This window comes from Pipistrellus hanaki, assembly GCF_964339955.1.
Source record: "Pipistrellus hanaki genome assembly, contig: scaffold_23, whole genome shotgun sequence".
In the NCBI taxonomy this organism is placed as follows: domain Eukaryota; kingdom Metazoa; phylum Chordata; class Mammalia; order Chiroptera; family Vespertilionidae; genus Pipistrellus; species Pipistrellus hanaki.
Window position 1 is genome coordinate 7,337,227 of NW_028182304.1, and position 21,145 is coordinate 7,358,371.

General features: G+C 43.9%; 1 protein-coding gene across 1 annotated transcript in view; it reads left to right on the forward strand.

Moving 5' to 3' along the window:
• The window catches only part of LOC311615884 (protein Daple-like), a 47,106-nt gene extending 27,371 nt beyond the window's left edge, over positions 1-19,735 (forward strand). The window contains exon 7 of the mRNA XM_084907003.1: positions 18,257-19,735. Coding sequence (XP_084763129.1) covers positions 18,257-18,282 — 26 coding nt within the window. The 3' untranslated portion in view covers positions 18,283-19,735. The remainder of the gene's footprint in view (positions 1-18,256) is intronic.
• The last annotated feature ends 1,410 nt before the right edge of the window (positions 19,736-21,145 follow it).

Consider the following 21,145-nt stretch of genomic DNA (forward strand, 5'->3'; position numbering starts at 1 on the left):
ACCTGAAACCCCTAAACAGGGGGAAGTGAATGAACCATGGTGCTATGGAGGGAGGTAGCCCCCAAGATGCTAAGAGAACCCAACACACATGAGGGATGGCAGGTGCCACCCCTCACCTTGCACCATGCCCAGTTGGGATGGGCACTCCTTTCTGCACCACTCAGCAATTCCCACCTCCTCAGGCAGGAGGTTCTCCATACCTGTGACCCGCGGCTTTAGGGGCCTACCTCTGGAACTGTCCTGCCTTGTTGGAAGCCACCATGCTTGCCCCTTTCCTGCCACTCTGTGAAACACCCTACCCCTGTCTCCAACCAGCACCCTGAGGAGTGAGTCTACCTCTCCCCTCATACTCTTGTAACTGAGACCAGCTGGGCCACCCCCCAACCACCGTCCTCAAACACAGAAATGCATTGCCCGGCTTACAAGGGCACCACTCCATTAGAGGGATGGTCTTTTACTACGGTGTGCCCGGGTGGGAGCCCCAGAGCTCCTCTAGGGACTCAGCACCTCAAAGCAACCATAACGGAATGAACTTTTGCTGATGTGGAGGGAGGTAATCCCAAAACTGCTAAGGGCATGCACCCTATCCAACTTCAGTGCTGCCCTTCACCATCTCCCAGCCCTCAGGGGTTCTGTCCTACTCAGACGGGAAGGGCACCCCATCCTGAGCTACCCATAGAATCCCACCACCCAATGAGGTGCCCTCCTCCTCAGCTGGGAAGCTCAGAAGATGGACAAGGGGAGCTAAGTTGCTCAGCTAGAAATCTGGTCTTGGGAGTGGGTGAGGGGCAGGGAGACACCAGCTCAGCACGAAGGCCAGGGGCTGAGGGGCCTGGAGGCGAGGCATTGCTCTTGGGGCTCCTGGAGGCTGCCTCACATGTCCTGGGCCACAGCACCCTGAAAACACCTGATTGCCTCTTAGCCAGGCCTGCTCAGCATGGACAGGCCCGGCTAATACATACATGGAAGACCACCTAGGAATAGCGGGTGCTGTAGCCTTTTTTGCCCTCGAGAGGGTGTCCAGTGGCGCCTCTTGGTGGCACTCACAGTTGTGGCCTTTGAGAGCTCTGCAGTTGTGAAAGAGCAGTGTGGGCAAGGGGGCACCTGGGTGGCACAGGGGTGTGTTGGCACTGGGAGCTCAGTTGGAGAGCTCCAGAGAGAAAGCTTGGAAGTGCGAGCCTGGGGTGGCACCGTGGTCTGTGAGCAGTGGGTGACATGACATGTGACACGAGTGTGGGCAGTGGCAGATCTGAAGGTGTAACCATGGTGCTTGGGTAGCGAGAGCCCTGTGTTGTCACAGGAGCACTGGGCGGTGGGGATGCTGGAGGGTTATGTTGGAATGTGGGCTGTGCTGCCATGTTGGAGAGTCGACAGAGAGCACCCTGGATGGACACAGTGGAGCCCTAGACTTATTGAAGTGGGAGGAGCAGGAGCCATGAGGTCACTAACAATAATATGCACAAGAGGGCTGAACTATTCACGTGGGGTGAGGAGAGCGCGTGCCCTTGAGTTTAGCATTTGTGTGGTGAGCCCAGGAGCCTTGTGGTGTCACAATGGGGAATGGGCAGTGGGGCCAGTGGGGATATTGCTGGCACTGCTTGACCTAGTGTGTCACAATGGTTGTATTTCTGTAGGGATACCTCAGTTGTCACAAAGCAATTGGCCTTTGAGAGCCCAGAAGAATGAGTGGCGTGTGGACAGTGTGCACCTGGAGTGCTACAGTGGAGACTGGTGAGTCCTGGGTCAGGGCAGTTGGTTCTATCAGATATTACTGTGGGGTGTGGGCATCTAGAAGCATCATGTGCCATTGTGGTAAAAGGAATTGAGATTCCTACATGTCACAATGGAATGTAGGCAGTGGTCACCAAGGTATTCTCAATAGAAAGTGGGCAGTGGGATGGTTGAAGGTGTCAGAGCAGAGTGAGTACAGTGACAGCCATGGGGAATGATGTTTGTGTGAGTCTGAAGAGCCATTGCAAGTCACAGCGGAGCTTTGTCAGTATGTTCCCTGGGGTGTCCACGTGGGTGTTTCACTGAGGGTTCTTTTGTGTCACTGTAGAATGTAACATGAGACCAGAATGTGTCGCAAACATGTAGTGTTGTGGGAAACCTGTGGTGTGACAGTGGAAAGGGGTTATTGAAATCACATCAGATTGGCAGTGGAAGAAGTAGTGTTGTACAGTAATGAGTGATGTTTGGAGCTCTAGAAGGTCAGACATGATTGTGGGAATTGGGGACTCCAGGACAACAGAAAAGACTGTTGATTCCAGGCCGGTGGGAACTTAGGCTGTGACAGAGCATGTGATCAGTGGAAGACCTCGGGTGTCCAGTGCGGTGTCTGCAGGGGTAGCACGGTGTGTGTCAGTGTGGAAGGTGGGCAATGTATCCCTGGGGTAGTACTGTGATGTGTTGCAGTGAAATATCCTGGTGTAAAAGGGGAATGTGGACAGACAGGGCCCAACCTTGTGGCTGTGGAGCGATGGCATTGGCATCTCTGGAGCATCACAGTGGCATTTTGTGCCAGGAAACTGTTTGTTGTCCTTGTGGAGGGTGGGCATTTGGAGCTTTGGTTTGAGATTGAAGTGAGGGCTTTGGGAAGGGTGTGATGTCCCAGTGCAGTGTGGGTAGTGGGTGTCCTTGCATGTCACAGATGAAGGTAAAGAGTCTGATCACTGCAATGACAACATGATTGGAGTGCGGGCTACATATCACATAGGAGTGTAGGCAATGGGAGCCTTACATTGTCACACTGGAATGTGTGCTGTGTAAGTGCTGAATGTGTCCCTGATGTGTTTGCGCCATGTGACATCTGGGATATCATAGTGTACTGTATAGGCTCACAGTGGGATGTTGGCCATGATAGCCTGAGCTAAATGGTAGCTAATGTGTCACATGGTAGACTGGGCAGTGATGAACCTCAGGTAAAAAGTTAGTAAGTTTCAGGGATACTGGGAGTGTCACAGTAAATATTAGAAGTTACCATTCATGGGTCAAGGATGGATTCCGGCCTTTGTTTTGTGGCTGAGTGTTTAGTGCAAGTGTGTCAAACTCCCGGCGCACTGGCTACATACAGCCCATAACCTATGTTTTTGTGGCCTAGCCAATATAAGAGTATGTAAGAATGGTTTTAATAAAAATTTTGTAACTTAATTTTTATAATATCCTGTTATACATAATTATTAATATCGAACTACAATGTTCAATAACGACTTATTACTACAATCATGTTGCATTTATTTCCCTTATGCGCCTTACACATACTAGCAGTGAATATTTTAGCAGCCAATTGCCATTAGTCTTGTAATGACTTGTTTGGGGTGCAGAACAGGAAATATTTCACTTTCAGAAAACAAGAAAAATAGGTTTATTTGTGTTATGCTTATTAATTTGTCTAGTTTTTCAGTATCTGGTAAATTAATGTTCAAGAAAAATTTTTTTTACTAAAATGTTCTATTATTTTATTTCAACCCTTTGTATTCAGCATGTCTCTATTGATATAAACATATGCTTCAATGAAAATGGAAGTTTTTTCTTTTTTTCATTTTTGTGGTCCATAAAAATTAAACCTTGTTTATTTGGCCCGTGTTAGCCTTTGAGTTTGACATGCTTGGTTTGGTCTGTCAGCCTGAGTACCAAAAAGTCTCGAGTTCCATCCAGGTCAAGGGTATGTACTTGGTTTATGGAATTGCCCCAACCTCCACTGGGGCATATACCTTAGACAACCAGTTGATGTGTGTCTCTCTAGATATCCCTACCCCTCCTGACTTCCACTTTTCCACTGTCTCTTAAAGGCAACAAAAGTAATATCGTCGAGAGATAATTTATATCAAGAAAATTTCTGCACCTTGAGAACCATTGGGACTAACAACAGAGGGTAAAGTGGGAGTCCTGAATGTGTCCCAGTGGACATTGGCTGTGTGAGTCTTGGAGTGTCAATGGAAAAGATGGACAGCAAGAAACTGCAGGTTTCAAAGTGCAGTGAGGCCAGTGTAAGATCTGAATGTGTCACTGTATACTGTGGCCTTCAGTACCCCTCAATACCTAAGTGGGTTGACATTCGTGGCAGCGGAAGTCCTGTGCTGTCACTGTAGTGTATTGTGAGGCCAGCAAATTGATGGGACTGTGGCCCTCAGGATACCTTGTCCAGCCCTGTGGTGTTTGGAATGTCATATAAGATTGTGTCCATGTCTTCTCTCAGATGTAACTTTCAGTTGCGTCCTTTGAGAGCTCAGCAGTGGTGACAGAGTAGTGTGGGTGAGGGGGGACCTGGGAGTCACAGCAGTGCATTGTTAGTGTGAGCCTTGTGCTTTCCAGAGAGAACGCTTGGGACTGGGAGCCATGGGGAAGCACAGCAGTTTGTGAGGAGTGGGAGGCATGAAGTGTGATAGGGAAGTCTTGGCAGTGGTAGACCTGAAGGTGTCACAGCTGTGTGTGGGCCGTAAGAACCATATATTGACACAGTGGAAAGTTCTCCACGGGATTTTGGAGGGTTATGTTGGCATGTGGAAGCCCTGTGCTGTCATGTTGGATTATAGCCCCCTGAATTGTCACAGTGAAGTGTTGGATGTAGGAGCCCTGGACAGATTGAAATAGAAAGAAGCCGAGAAGTTCACCAATGAAAGATGTGCTTGAAAGCTCTGAACACTTCACAGTGAAGTAAGGAGAGCGAGTGTTCTCAAGTTTTACATTTGTGTGTTGTCATCAGACTTGAAGTGTGAAAATGGAAAATGTGCAATGGGACCAACTGGGAATGGTAAAGGAAACCGTGGTAATTGGATGCCTTGAGGTGTCATGGTGGATGGGTGTCTAGAAGGACACCTGTTGTCACATTGCAATCTGCCCTGTGAGAGCCATGAAACATAAGAGTGGAGTGTGGACCCAGGGCGCCTTGGAGTGTCACAGGGGAGATTTGTCCAAAGAAGTCGTGGGCTAAGACAGATGATAATCGGCAACTAGTACCATTGGATATTATTGTGGAGTGTGGGCATTTGGATGCATCGTGTGTTTTGGTCATAAAAGGAATTGAGTTTCTTGCATGTCACAATGAAATGTGGGGAGTGGTCACCAAGAAATTCTCAGTAGAATGTGGTCAGTGGGATGGTTGGAGGTGTCAGAGCAGAGTGAGTACAGTGACGGCCATGGGGAATGATGTTTGTGTGAGTCTAAAGAGCCATTGCGAGTCACAGTGGAGCTTTGTCAGTATGTCCCCTGGGGTGTTCACGTGGGTTTTTTAGTGAGGGTTCTTTCGTGTACGGCAACTGTAGAATGTTGCTAACATTAGCCCAGAAAAGTGTACGTGTAGCGAGACACCTGTAGTGAGACAGTGGGAAGGGGGTATTGAAATCTCATCAGCTTGGCAGTGGAAGACGTAGTGCCATACAGTAATGGGTGTAGTCTGGAGCCCTAGAAGGTCACACAGAATTGTGGGAATTGGGTCTCCAGGACGTCACAGAAGACTTTTAATGCCAGGCTGGTAGGGGACTGTGACAGAGCAGTGTGATCAGAGGAAGACCTTGGGTGTCCAGTCCGTTGTCTGCAGGGGGAACATGGTGTGTGTCAGTGTGGAAGGTGGGCAATGTATCCCTGGGGTAGTACTGTGATGTGTGGGCAGTGAATTATCTCGGTGTCAGAGGTTAATATGGGCAGACAGGGCCCAACCTTGTGACTGTGGAGCGAAGGCATTGTCATCACTGGAGCATCACGGTGGTGTTCTGTGCCTGGAAACTGCTTGTTGTCCTTGTGGAGGGTGGGCATTTGGAGTTTGGTTTGAGGTTGAAGTGAGGGCTTTGGGAGGAGTGTGGTGTCCCAGTGCAATGTGCGTAGTGGGCATCCTTGTATGTCACAGGGGATCATAAAGAGTCGGATCACTGCAGTGACAACATGATTGGAGTGTGGGCTATACTTTCGTATCACATAGGAGTGTAGGCAATGGGAGCCTTATATTGTCACACTGGAATGTGTGCTGTGTGAGTGCTGAATGTGTCCCTGATGTGTTTGTGCTATGTGACATCTGGGGGATCATAGTGTAGGGTGTATTAGGAGCCCAGCAGACTTCCAGAGGGATGTTGGCCACGAGGGACCCAATGTGTCACAGGGTAGACGGAGCAATGATGGCCCTCAGGTAAAAAGGTGTTGAGTTTCAGGGATACTGGGAGTGTCACAGTAAATATTAGAAGTTACAATTCATGGGTTCAAGGATGGATTCTGGCCTTGTGTTTTGTGGTTGAGTGTTTAGTGCAAGCGTGTAAAACTTGTGGTGCATGTGCTGCATACGGCTCACAACCCCACAACCAATATTTTTGCGGCCTAGCCAATATAATATTATGTAAGAATGGTTTTAATGAAAATTTTGTAACTTACTTTTTACAATATCCTGTTATACATAATTATTAATAATGAACTACAACATTGGTTAATGAATTATTAATGTAATCGTGTTGTATTCATTTTCCTTACGCGCCTAACACATACCAGCAGCGAATATTTTAGCAGACCATTGCCACGTCTTTAGTCTTGTAATGACTTGTTTGGAAATATTTAACTTTCATAAAACAAGAAAAGTAGGTTTATTTGCGTTACCCTTATTAATTTGTGTAGTTATTTTATTTTATTTTATATTTTTATTAAATTATTATCTTTTTGCATATACCTTTGCCCCCCCCATCCCAAACATGCCCTCCCTCCCCAGAGTTTTGTGTCCATTGGTTGTACTTATATGCATGTATACAAGTCCTTCAGTTGATCACTTATCTACCACAGATCTCCCTACCCTCCCAGCTATAATTTGACCGTCTGCTTGTTGCTTTACTGTCTCTATATCTATTTTTTGATTCTTCAGTTTATAATGTTCTTTATCATCCATAAATGAGTGAGGTCATGTGGTGTTTCTCTTTCATTGACTGACTTGTTTCACTCAGCATAATGTTCTCCAATTCCATACAGGTTGCTGCAAATGATGAGAATTTCTTCTTTTTTACAGCAGCATAATATTCCATTGTGTAGATGTACCATAGCTTTTGGATCCAATCATCTGCTGATGGGCATCTCGGCTGTTTCCAAATCCTAGCTATTGTAAATTGTGCTGCTATAAACATAGGGGTGCATATATCCTTTCTGATTAGTGTTTCTAGAGTCTTAGGATATATTCCTAGGAGTAGGATTACTGGGTCAAATGGGAGTTCCATTTTCAGTTTTTTGAGGAAGCTCCATACTGTTCTCCACAGTGGCTGCACCAGTCTGCATTCCCACCAGCAGTGCACGAGGGTTCCTTTTTCTCTGCAACCTCGCCAACACTTGTCGTTTGTTGATTTGTTGTTGTTGGCCATTCTGACAGGTGTGAGATGGTACTGTATTGTTGTTTTGATTTGCATCTTACGGATAATTAGTGACTTTGAACATGTTTTCATGTGCCTCTTGGCCTTCCTTCTGCCTTCTTTTGAGAAGATTCTATTTAGATCCATTGCCCATTTTTTAATTGGGTCATTTATCTTCCTTTTATTAAGTTGTATAAGCTGTCTGTAGATGTTGGAGATTAAACCTTTATCAGTGATAGCATTTGCAAATATGTTCTCCCAAACAGTGAGCTTTCTTGTTTTGTTGATGGTTTCTTTTGCTGTAAAAAAGCTTTTTCTTTTGATGTAGTCCCATTTGTTCATTTTCTCTTTAGCTTCCATTGCCCTAGGGGCAGTATCAGTGTAGAAGTCCTTTTGGCATGTGTCTGAGATTTTGCTGTGTGTGGATGCTTCTAGTATTTTTATGGTTTTCTGTCTTATGTTTAAGTCATGTATCCATTTTGAGTTTATTTTTGTGTATGGTGTAAGTTGGTGATCTAGTTTCATTCTTTTGCATGTGTCTGTCCAATTTTCCCAACACCATTTATTGAAGAGACTGTGTTGACTCCATTGTATGTTCATGCCTCCTTTGTCAAATATTAATTGAGCATAGTGATTGGGTTAATATCTGGGTTCTCGATTCTATTCCATTGATCTATATGTCTGTTCTTGTGCCAGTACCAGGCTGTTTTTAGAACAGTAGCTTTGTAATACAGCTTGAAATCTGGTATTGAGATCCCTCCTACTTTACTCTTCTTTCTCAGGATTGCTTTGGCTATTTGGGGTCTTTTATTATTCCAAATGAACTTTTGGAGAGTTCTTTCTAGGTGAGTGAAATGTGACGTTGGTATTTTAATGGGGAGTGCCTTGAAACTATAATTTGCTTTGGGAAGTATGGACATTTTAATGATGTTAATTCTACCAATCCATGAACATGGTATGTTCTTCCACCTGTTTACATCTTCCTCTATCTCTTTTTTCAGTGTCATGTAGTTTTCCGCATATAGGTCTTTTACCTCCTTAGTTAAGTTTATTCCTAGGTATCTTAATTTTTTTGGTGCAATGGAAAATGGTATTGCCTTTTTAGTCTCTGTTTCTGCAAGTTCACTATTGGTGTATAGAAATGCCATAGATTTCTTGGCGTTAATTTTGTATCCTTCTACATTGCCAAATTCATTTATTAAGTCTATAATTTTTTTTGACGGAGTATTTTGTTTTTTTTTATGTACAATATCTTGTCGTCTGCAAATAAGGATAACTTTACTTCTTCTTTTCCAATTTGAATGCCTTTTATTTCCTCTTCTTGTCTAATTGCAATGGCTAGTACTTCCAGTACTATGTCAAATAGGAGTGGTCAGAGTGGGCATCCCTTTCTTGTTCCTGTTCTTAGAGGGAATGGTTTTAGTTTTTTCCCATTGAGTATTATGTTGGCTGTGGGTTTATCATATATAGCTTTTATTATGCTGAGGTATGATCCTTGTACTCCCACCTTGTTGAGAGTTTTTATCAGGAAAGTGTGTTGGATTTTATAAAGTGCTTTTTCTGCATCAATTGATATGACTATATGATTTTTATCTTTTAATTTGTTTATGTGATGTATCACGTTTATTGATTTGCGGATATTGTACCATTCTTGCATTCCCGGAATAAATCCTACTTGGTCGTGGTGTATGATCTTTGTGATGTTCTGCTGTAGCCAATTTGCTAGAATTTTGTTGAGGATTTTGGCATTTAAGTTCATGAGGGATATTGGCCTGTAATTCTCTTTCATTGAGTTGTCTTTATCTGGTTTTGGTATTAGGGTGATAATGGCTTCATAGAAGGAGTTTGGAAGTGTTCCTTCCACTTAAATTTTTTTGAATAGTCTGAGGAGGATAGGTTTTAGTTCTTCCTTGAATGTTTTGTAAAACTGTCCTGTGAAATCATCTGGCCCCGGGCTTTTGTTTGCTGGAAGCTTTTTGATGACTGTTTCAATTTCTTCCAAAGTCACTGGTCTATTGAGATTTTTAGATTCTTCCTGATTGAGTTTTGGAAGGTTGTATTTTTCTAGGAATCTGTCCATTTCCTCCAGGTTGTCCAGTTTGTTGGAATAGAGTTGTTCGTAGTATTTTGTTACAATCCTTTGTATTTCGGACGGGTCTGTTGTTATTTCAACTTTTTCGTTTCTGATTTTGTTTATTTGGGTCCTCTCTCTTTATTTCTTGGTTAACCTGACTAGAGGTTCATCAATCTTGTTTATCCTTTCAAAGAACCAGCTTTTGGTTTTGTTGACCTTATGTATTGTTTCTTTGGTCTCTATGTCGTTTATCTCCACTCTAATTTTTATTATTTCCTTCCTTCTGCTTACACTGGGCTTTTCTTGTTGTTGTTGTTTTTTTTCTAACTCTTTGAGTTGTAGAGTTAGATAATTTGTTACCATTTTTTCTTGGGATTTTTTGCAATAGGCTTGTAGAGATATGAACTTCCCTCTCAAGACTGCTTTTGCTGTCTCCCATAGATTTTGGATTGTTGTGTTTTCATTGTCATTTGTTGCCAGGATATTTTTAATTTCATCCTTGATTTCTCTGGTTACCCAGTCCTTGTTTAATAGCATGCTGTTTAATCTCCATGTGTTTGATTTCTTTGGATTATATTTATTGTAGTTAATTTCCAGTTTTATGACACTGTGATCTGAGAAGATGCTTGATATGATTCCTATCTTCTTGAATTTGAAGAGACTTTGCCTATGTCCTAACATGTGGTTTATCTTTGAGTATGTCCCATGTGCACTTGAGAAGAATGTATATTCTGTGGCTTTGGGGTGGAATATTCTGAAGATGTCGATTAATTCCATCTGGTCTAGTGTGTCATTAAGGATTGATATTTCTTTGCTGAGTTTTTGTTTAGATGATGTGTCCAAAGGTGACATTGGTGTATTAAAATCTCCTACTATGATTGTATTGCTATTAATCTCTCCCTTAATGGCCTCCAACAGATTTTTTTTTTTTTTTGTGTGTGTGTGTGTGTGTGTGTGTGTGTGTGTGTGTTTTAATGTATTTGGGTGCTCCCATGTTGGGTACATATATGTTTACCAGGGTTATTTCTTCCTGTTGGATTGCTCCCTTTAGTATTATGAAGTTGCCTTCATTATCTCTTGTTATGTCCTTCACTTTAAGGTCTAATTTGTCAGATATAAGTATTGCTACCCCAGCTTTTTTTTCATTTCCTTTCACCTGGAAAACCTTTTTCCATCCCTTCACCCTCAGTCTGTGTGCGTCTTTTTTTCTGAAGTTGGTTTCTTGTAGACAATGGATCTTGTTTTCTTATCCAATCTGTTACCCTATGTCTTTTGATTGGAGCATTTAGTCCATTAACATTTACGGTTATTATTGATAGATATTTATTTGACTCCATTTTTATTCTATACCCCTGTGTTCCTTCTTTGCTTCCTATTTCTTTATTTTTACAGTAGACCCTTTAGCATTTCTTGCATTGCTGGTTTGGTGCAGATTAATTCCTTTAGTCTTTTTTTGTATGTGAAGCTCCTGATTTCAACTTCAGTTTTGATTGATAGCCTTGCTAGGTACAGTATTCTTGGATTCAGACCCTTTCTTTGCATGACTTTGTATATTTCATCCCATTCCCTTCTGGCCTCATGAGTTTCTGTGGAGAAATCAGTTGCTAGTCTGATGGGGGTTCCTTTATGTATAACTTTCTGTCTCTCCCTTGTTTCTTTTAAGATTCTTATTTTGTCGTTGGTGTTTGCCAGTTTAATTATAATGTGCCTTGGCGTCGGTCTTCTAGGGTTCATTTTGCTTGGGACTCTGCAAGCATCTTGGATTTATGTGGGTTTTTTCTTCTCTATCTCAATAAAATTTTCTGTCATTATTTCTTGAAATACATTTTCCATGTCTTCCTCAGTTTCCTTTCCTTCTGGAACCCCTATTACTCTAATATTGTTTTGTTTTGTATTGTCCCAAAGTTCCCTTAGGCTCTCCTCCTGCTTTTTAATTTTTTTTTTCTAGAAGCTGCTCTAATTGGGTATTTTTTCCCATCTTTTCTTCTGGCTCACTAATGTGGTCCTATGCTTCTTCTAGTCTGTTCTTGGTATTTTCTATTGAGTTCTTCATAGTAGCGATGTCATTTTTCATTTCTTCTTGATTCATCTTCATTTCCTCTTGGTTCTTCTTCATTTCCTCTTGGTTCTTGCTCATATTGTCAATTTTGTTTTCCATTCTTTTTAGCCATCTTATGATAATTACTCTGAATTCTTGCTCTGGTAGGTTGCTTGCCTCTAACTCATTTACTTCCTTTTCTGTTGATGTCTGCTTTTCTTTCATTTGTGGGATGTTTCTTTGTCTCCCCATGGTCTCTCTTTTTAGGATGTCTGGTTATGTAGATCCCTCTCTTCTGCGTTGATTTAAAGGCACAAAATACAACACAACCAGGTACAACACACAAGGCACTGAACAGAATTGTATTTGCGATATTAATAACCTCCAATAAAGGTGACCACTAGGGAAATACAATTTAAGGGATAGGAGAGAAAGAGGAAGAGTAAAAAGAGAAGAGGGAGGGAGCAAAAGAAAAAGATAGGGGTAATATATATATAAAGGAGTGTCGAAATGAAATTGGGAAACAGGGAGAAGAAAAGAAAGAGAGAGAGAGAGAGCGAGAGCGAGAGCGAGAGAGAGAGAGAGAGAGAGAGAGAGAGAGAGAGAGAAGAAAGAGACTTAGAGATAAATGGGGAATAAACTATATATATGGGGAGAGAATTTCAATAGAACAACCACTAACAACAGCAAATGCTGGCAGCAGTACCTGGAGAATAATACAATGTACAACATCCCCTAATTTCCAGCAAAGGAAGGGAAAACAGAAGTAAAAAAGAAAACAAAAGACAAACAAAAAACAATCAAATAAGAAAATACCAAGCAACAGCAACAACAAAAGAATAAGCAAAATACTCTCACTAAAAAGCATAAAAATACAATATAATCAACATTCCCCCAAACAGCATCAAAAGGACAGTGAGGAAAACAATTTTATTTATTTATTTATTTATTTTGCTAGTAAATACAGCTCAGAGAGTGGTGTGTATACACTTGGCACAGGGGATTGAAAATTAGATATGTAAGTAGAGTAGAAATTTTAGCGGGGGGAGACAGAAAGAGTAAGGAAAATCTAAAGCAGGAAAGGGTTAAGATAAACAGGATAGCAAAAGAGTGATGGTGTTAAGGTCGTGTTGAGATAGGGTTAAACAATGTTAAAGGAGAAATGAAAATAAAATGAAGAACATTCATTCCAATGTAAAATAAAGAGAAAATAAATGGCACTTAAAAAAATTAAAATAGCAGTAGTAATAATGCTGATTGAACCTAAAAATGTAATAGTTAAAAAGTTAAAATCAAGTGAGGAAAAAAGGAAAAAATTCGTTTCTTAAATAAAAGATGCAAAAAATGAAAATAAAATAAAAATCAAAGATTTAGCAAAAAAAGTGTGCAGTTGAGAAGGCCATTCACTTCTTCTGTTATTCTGTTTGGCACACCTGTTTCAGACAGCAGTGCAGTTCCCTGCATTCTGCTGCACCTCTGTGTTGTAAACTAGTCCTTGATTTAAGATGGCGATTCCTTAGTTTCTTGGTTTTTGATCAAATAAAACTAGTAATAAACACAGGTGGCAGTGTTTCTGGATTGATGTCCCCATCTTTTTGGCTGCTCTAGCCTTCTTTTTCTATGTCACTCAATAGCTTTTTTTTTTTTTTTTTTTTTTTTTGCCTCAGAGCTGAATCCTGGATGATTTCTCCCTGCTCTGCTTCTCTGCTTCCAGAAAAGCAGTTTCCCCCTGCTGTCTCTTAAGTCCAGCCAATCTGGGTGATCTCTCCTTTGTAATCAGAAGCAAAGAGTTGCAGGGGAACCAGCCTCTGTACGCACTTACAAACAGACTGCTTTCCAACTCCTTTGTTCTCCCTCCATGTCGGATCAGAATGGGTTGCTCCTTAGAGAACCCCACTATTAGCAACCTTGGGGACCCCTGTCCACTCTCTTAAATCACGCCAGACCCAACAGCGGGGCGGGGGGGGGGGGGCTTTTGTGGACACAGATTTCTGCGGTCCCAGCGCGCTTTTGCCACTGCCGCCACAGCGGCCACAGCTTCAGTGGCTGCCGCTTTCGCTGTTGACACTCAGACACCCCGCGTTATCCCCGGCAAAATCCAACCTTTCTGTGGAGTCTGCGTGTACTCACCGGTCGGGGTTCCCACAGTTGTGGTTTTCTCAGGTCTCAGGTAATGTTGTGGGCGACCCATGAATGATAACCACCAGTCAACCAAATTGGAATTTAGGAAGCCTTTATTACGAACTCGAGTCCGGGCTCACATCTCAACTGACACAGCAGCAAGCAACGAGAGCCCCGACCCACTCTAAGCATGCTACTTTTATCCCCGTCTTAGGGATGCCTTGCAGATTATGATTGGCTAAAGTTTTAACTTAGAAAGGTCAGTTATAAGTTATAAAAAAATTCCACTAGTACAGTAACATTTAAAGTTCATACAACACCTGGAGTGGGGGGTTATTTTCAGCTTAAGCAGTCTCTGTTTGACCTGTTTGGTCTGTTTGTTCTGCCATGCAGCTACTGGAAACAGAACATGCCTGCCTGGGGTTTGAGCCTTGCAACAGAACTATTTTATGGCTAACAGTTATGCTTAGCTAAAGCGTATCATGCTATATTCTTTGTTGTGGGTCTGGTTGCTCGTTCCTTCCCTGGCCTGGAGCCCTGCCTCGACAGGGTCTTGCTGGTCATCTGGAGCCCTGCCTCGACCGGGTCTTTCCAGCCACAACATTCCCCACTGGTCTTATCAGGGAATCAAATCTTTGATTCTGGCCGCTCCCATTCCTCCTCCCGGATCGGCTGATACTGGGTATGTAGGACCATGAGCTTTACTGCCTGCATTCTATCCTGTATGAAGGTTGTCAGGCTGTGGAGAAGGCAGGGTCCAATGAGTTATATGAGTAAGAGTAGGGTGAGGGGCCCTGCTATAGCTGTTATTAATGTCGTTAACCAGGGGAACCAGGAAAATAAGTTTTCATACCAATTTCCTTCTTGTCTTCTCCGTTCCTCTCTTTCTGCTCTCCCGTTCCCTTGCACATGTAGCTTTACTTAACCCCGGACTTTCTCACTGGCTAGCAAAAATGTTCTTACAGTTACCAAAACCTCTAGTACCACAGCTCCTATTTGTACTGTCCTCACTGAAGTCCAATTCCCCTTCTGTAGGCATCAAGTCTCCTCCTGGCCTGTGTGGAGCCCAGGCTAGGGATCTCACGGGTGAGGCTGCTGGTTGCCAGGATTCAGGATGTTTTCTGTGCAGGAGCTGGAAGTGGTGTAGCCAGGTTTGGGTGCCGTCTACTTCAACAGCCATGGGCGTGCTCAGGATAACAGTGTAGCGTCCCTTTCAGGTTGGGGTGAGTCATTGGGCAGTGAACTTCTTTACCCACACAGAGTCTCCGGGCTGGAAGGGGTGTACAGCGTCCAAGAGGGGCACTGGCAGTGCATCTGGAACAGGCTTATACATGGCGCCCTGGGTAAAGTGCAGAGCCTGTAAGGACTTGAGCAAGGGAATGGTTATGAATTCTAGCTTTCACTTTCTCCCTGACCCTGGGAAGGATGGAGAGGAGGTCTACCATACATGATCTCAAAAAAAGGCAGGGTGGGGGGAGAGCATCCCAGTAGGGGGTACACTTGGCCCTAAGAGGGCTAAGGGCAGGGGCTTGGTTCAATTTTCACCGGTTTACAGGACAAATTTAATTAAACTATTTAGAGTTTGCTCATGCCTGTCCTAAGTCTTGAGCTATACTTTGAGATACCTTGCTACAAAGGCTGGGCTGTTATCTGATCCTATGACTGTTGGCAGCTAGAATCTAGGTATAATCTCCTGGAGTAATTTCTTGACTACTATAGAGGCAGTTTCTGTCCTATGCTTCAACCTAATCTGAGAAGGTGTCTATAAAAACTAGCATGTACTTGTACCTTAATGCTGGTGGCTTAATCTCTGTGAAACTCATCTTCTAATGCTCTTCTAGGAATTTCCCTGGGGCCCAAATTCCCAAGGGGACCCTGTATTCTTGCTTAGCATTTACCTGTACAAAGACAGTACTTCTAGTGACTATGCTTTTACCTTACTTAAGCTTCATAGTATCTGCCTCACAGAAGTTCAGAAGTTTTGATGACGCCTAAGTGGGTAACCTGGCATAACTGGGCAACTAACATCCGACCTAGAGCCTCTGGGACCAACGGTCTGTCATCTGCTAGGGTCCACCAACCATCTCGTCCTTTGATGACTTGCTCCTGTTCAGCCAAATCCTCCTCTTGTTTGGTGTAGGTTGGGGTCTGGCAGGGTTACTAAGACTTGTAAAGGCCCCACTGGTCTTTGGGCATCTTCCTTAGCAGTTTGGTCTGCGGATTTATTTCCTCTGGCTTCAATTGTCTCCCCTTTCTGAGGTCTTTTGCAGTGCATTATTGCAACTGCTTTTAGGAGTCAGATGGACTCATATAAGCTAAAATCTCTTCCTTATTTTTAATGTTCTTTCTGGCTGAAGTTGGTAATCCTCTTTCCTGGGGATGGTAATGTGTCCCCATTGAAGGGCCTGGATTAAGGCCAAAAGTTCAGGAACTGTGCCCAAATGGTATGGTCCAGGATGACTACTGCTGACCCTGTATATCAGATCCCATCCCGAACATAACTGCTCCCATCAGCGTTCAGTACCTCATCTGGTGATGACGGCAGGACATCTGTCAGTACTGTGTCTGTTACCTCTATGCCATCATGAATGGGTTCCTCTGGATCATCTGGAAGCAGGCTGGCAGGGTTGATGGCCAGTATCTTATGAAACCAGACGCAGGGCTGGTCCAGGAGAAGAGCTTGGCACTGGGAGATTCTGGTGTTTGACATCCATCTCTCTGGAGCACCTGAAGGAGGGTCTCAATGGCATGGGGTGTTATCAGGGCTAGCTCCTGGCCCAGAGTCTGCTTATCTGCCTCCTTTCACCAGCAATGCAGTGGTGGCCGCTGCCCAGAGGCACACTGGCCACTCTGCTGCCACAGGGTCTAGCCTCTTAGACAGATAGGCCACAGGTCTCTTTCAGGGACCTAGAGTTTGAGTGAGAATCCCTTTGGCAATGCCCCATATCTCACTCACACATAGGTGGAAGGACATCTGGCAAGGCTAGGGCAGGTGCTGAAATGAGAGCCTTCTTTAGCTTCTCAAAGGCCCATTGTTCCTCTTTGGTCCAGTTCAGTGGCTGCGTTCCTCCAGTACGTGTTCCTTCTTAGGTCTAGAGTCCTTCTTTTTAATATATTTTATTGATTTTTAACAGAGAGAAAGGGAGAGAGATAGAGAGCTAGAAACGTCGATGAGAGAGAAACATCGACCAGCTGCCTCTTGCACACCCCCTACCGGGGATGCACCCACAACCAACGTACATGCCCTCGACCGGAATCGAACCTGGGACCTTTCAGTCCGCAGACCGACGCTCTACCACTGAGCCAAACCGGCTTTGGCTAGAGTCCTTCTTAATGTCCAAGGAAAACAGGCTGTTTGTCTGGTGGCTCCCTGGACTGATATCTTCCTAGAGGTACCATCGGCTCTGTCAAGACTGAATAAACTGCCCCAGTGCTCACCAGGAAATTAATAGGTTTCCCTCTCACTTGTAAGGTTACTCCTGGGGGCTTAATGGAAAGGAGCCCCGGTCTTGTCAGTCCTCTTCCTCTAAGTTAAAAACAAAAAACCTTGGAGTCTAAGTCTCCCTTCTTGCCACTTGGTCCCCTTCTCATCCTTTCTTGTTCCCCTTCTCATCACATGTACAACCTTTACTATTTCAAATTAGCCCTTAAACCTTCTTTCTATGTCTTTAAAAAATGCATGACCATGCCTCAAACTTCTTATTATTTTAAAATATTTAGAAAAGGCAGAGGGAGGAGGGAGCAGGCTCAGTACCCTGTTCCCAGGCCTCCTGCTGCTTGAAATTTAAACTGCCACATTTTCCCTACAGATAAGGATCTCAAATTCTGATAAGCCTGAAAAGGGGAACAGGAGAATTTCTAGCTGCGCCTTTAAGCCCCCTAACAGAACACGGTAAAAAGTGTCCAAGCAGTCACCGGGGGGTCTTGGGGTCTCATTTGGGTGCAGGGGGGTCACAGGGTAATTTTCCTCCTCCCCACAGCTGCCTCCAACTACTCAAAACAACCCCTGGAGGTGGATGGAGGCAGGGAGCGCTCGGGTCCCAGGTGGCGAAGGTGTTGCTTCCACCAGGGCGTTTTCATCAGGCTGTCTGCCGCTTGCCTCTTGCTAGCAAAGGTGCCTTGGGGGAACTGGTGACCCCTACACTGCAATCAGACTCCCTGAACTTTCTGAAAAGCTCCTCTGCGTGTGTTTCCATTAATATTACTGATTTTAAAACTATAACTTAAGAGTTGACACACACACAAGGACCAAGTTGCCCTCAAAATATTTTCATTTTCTTCTAAAGATTTTACAATGTACTGTAATCATTAATCATATTAAACTTAGATGGCCAATTGAAACAAACAGTTCTGAGACCATTCCTCCACCATGAAGACTGGGTGGAGGCAGGTGTCTGAAATCAGATTCGTTTAGTTTTTGAGCTTGCTGGGCAGACTTGGTGACTTTGCCAGCTAAAGCTTCCTTCTTGTAAATAGTTAATTTTAGAATTTGGTCTCTGCTTTTAACCTTTTTGGACCATAATTGTTACAACCTCATACCTTCAAATTAATAAACATATATGGCCCCAATTCCCCTCTGGCAGAAAGCAAAGCACCCTTGGGAAAAAGGAATCCCAGTGGCCACTCAGGGCGGTTTGCTAGCTGTCAGAGCCCTCAGCTTTAAACAAATTAAAGGTTTCTTTATTAATTTCTCTTTTTTCTTTTTTACAGATTTTCACACTTACATGAACAAATAATTATACCCAAGCAGACAAACAAAATATTAAACAAATGTCTGTACTTATACTCTTTCAGTAAACAAGTACTATTACAACAGTTCAACAAAACAGAAATGGCACTCATATTGGACAAAGGAAACAAGACTAATACTTTAGGAACTGTGAGGGGAAAGTTATCCTGCAGACCAGTGTTAACCTGGAAAAAGAGTGGTTAAATCAAAAGCATTAACATCAGAGCTTTATTCGTCAGCCCATTTTCGGAAATCCTGAAAATTCTTAAGAAAATATTGCAACGGGGTGGAGTGTCCAGAAGGACCCTGCCCCATCCTGATTGTACGAAAAAAAGATACAAACAGCAGACTAACAAAGACAATACAACACACAGAGACCAGACACACCTGTCCAACCCCACTCCTGATACACAGACCTGTGAATCCCGAGCGCCGTTGCAGCGGGATTCTGGACCTGGAGGTTACGCTGCGTCCAGCCCTCCTAGGGTCCCCCAGATTGGAACGTTCCCCAGACCAGACCAGACCTCAGTCTCTGAGGTCCATATGGCTTCAACCTCCAGATTGCCATTTAGTGTGGAGGTCACTAAGTCTCCCTGGAATCCGGGATGGAGATCAGAGTGTCCTCTCTGGGGTGTCCATCCACTGACAAAGAGGTCAGAGTGGATCTCGCTGGGGCCTCCAGATATTGTGGGTGACCTGCGAATGACGACCACCAGTCAGCCAAATTGGAATTTAGGAAGCCTTTATTACGAACTCGAGTCCGGGCTCCCGAACTGACACAGCAGTGAGCAACGAGAGCCCCGACCCACTCTAAGCATGCTCCTTTTATCCCCGTCTTAGGGATGCCTGGCAGATTATGATTGGCTAGAAGTTTTAACAAAGAAATGTCAGTTATAAGTTATAGAAAAATTCCACTAGTACAGTAACATTTAAAGTTCACACAACACCTGGAGTGGGGGGTTATTTTCAGCTTAAGCAGTCTCTGTTTGACCTGTTTGGTCTGTTTGTTCTGCCATGTAGCTACTGGAAACATGACGTGCCTGCCTGGGGTTTGAGCCTTGCAACAGAACTATTTTATGGCTAACAGTTATGCTTAGCTAAAGCATATCATGCTACATTCTTTGTTGTGGGTCTGGTTGCTCATTCCTTCCATGGCCTGCAGCCTTGCCTCGACAGGGTCTTGCTGGTCATCTGGAGCCTTCCCTTGACCGGGTCTTGCTGGCCACAAAAGTAACATCCACAGTTGCAGCACTGACGTGGTTGTGAGAGGCAGCACATACAAGTGTTTACCTTGCCGCCATCTTCGACATCACTCAATTTGTGTAGTTATTTAGTATGTAGTAATTAATATTCAAGAAAAAATATTCATTTTTATTAAAATGTTCTATTATTTTATGTTAATGATTACTCATTTATTTTGGCCCTTTGTATTCAGCATGTCTCTACTGAAATTAAACTATGCTTCGAAGAAAATGGAAGCTTATCTTTTTTTTTTTTTTTTTTTTGTGGTCCATATAAACATCAACTTTGTTTACTTGGCCCGTGTTAGCCTTTGAGTTTGACATGCTGGGTTTACTCTGTCAGCCTGAGTACCAAAGAGTCTCGAGTTCCATCCAGGTCAAGGGCATGTACTTGGGTTGTGGAATTGCCACAACCTCCATTGGGGCATGCACCTTGGGCAACCAGTTGATGTGTGTCTCTCTAGCTATCCCTACCCCTTCTGACTTCCACTTTTCCACTGTGTCTAAAAGGCAACAAAAGTAATATCCTCAGGAGATTATTTATAACAAGAAAAAATTCTGCACGTTGGGCACCATTGGGACCAACCACAGAGGGTAAAATGGGAGTCCTGAATGTGTCCCAGTGGACATTGGCTGTGTGAGTCTTGGAGTGTCAATGGAAAAGATGGACAGCAAGGAACTGAAGGTTTCACAGTACAGTGAAGCCAGTGTAAGATCTGAAGTTGTCACTGTATACTGTGGCCTTCAGTATCCCTCAGGTACCCCAGGGGCTTGAGGTCAGTGTTGGCCCATTGGAGTGGGCAGCGGGAGTCCTGTGCTGTCACTGTGGTGTGTTGTAAGGCCAGCAGATGGGTGGGACTTTGTGGCCCTTAGGAGACCTTGTCTAGCCCTGAGGTGTTTGTTATTTGGAGGCCCTAGAATGTTATATATGATTGTGTCCCTGGCTTCTCTCAGATGTCACTTCCAGTTGTGTCCTTTGAGAGCTCAGCATTGGTGACAGAGTAGTGTGGGCGAGGGGAGACCTGGGGAGTCACAGCAGTGCATTGTTAGTGTGAGCCTTGTGCTTTCCAGAGAGAAGGCTTGGGAATGGGAGCCCTGGGGAAGCACAGCAGTTTGTGAGGAGTGGGAGGCATGAAGTATGACAGCAGTAGACCTGAAGGTGTCACAGTCGTGTGTGGGCAGTGAAAGCCGTGTGTTGACACAGTGGAGATTTTGGAGGCTTATATTGGCATGTAGAAGCCCTGTGCTTTCACGTTGGATTGTGTACAGGGAGCCCCCTGAATTGTCACAGTGAAGTGTTGGATGTAGGAGCCCTGGACAGATTGAAATAGAAAGTGGACAGTGGAAGCCTGCAGGTTCACTAATGAAAGATGTGCTTGAAGCTCCGAACACTTCACAGTGAAGAAAGGAGAGCGAGTGTTTTACATTTGTGTGTTGTCATCAGACTTGAAGTGTGAGAATGGAAAATGTGCAGTGGGACCAACTGGGAATGGTAAAGGAAACCGTGGTAACCAGATGCCTTGAGGCGTCACGGTGGATGGGTGGCTAGAAGGACACCTCAGTTGTCACATTGCAATCTGCCCTGTGAGAGCCAGAAACATAAGTGTGGAGTGTGGACATTGGGCACTC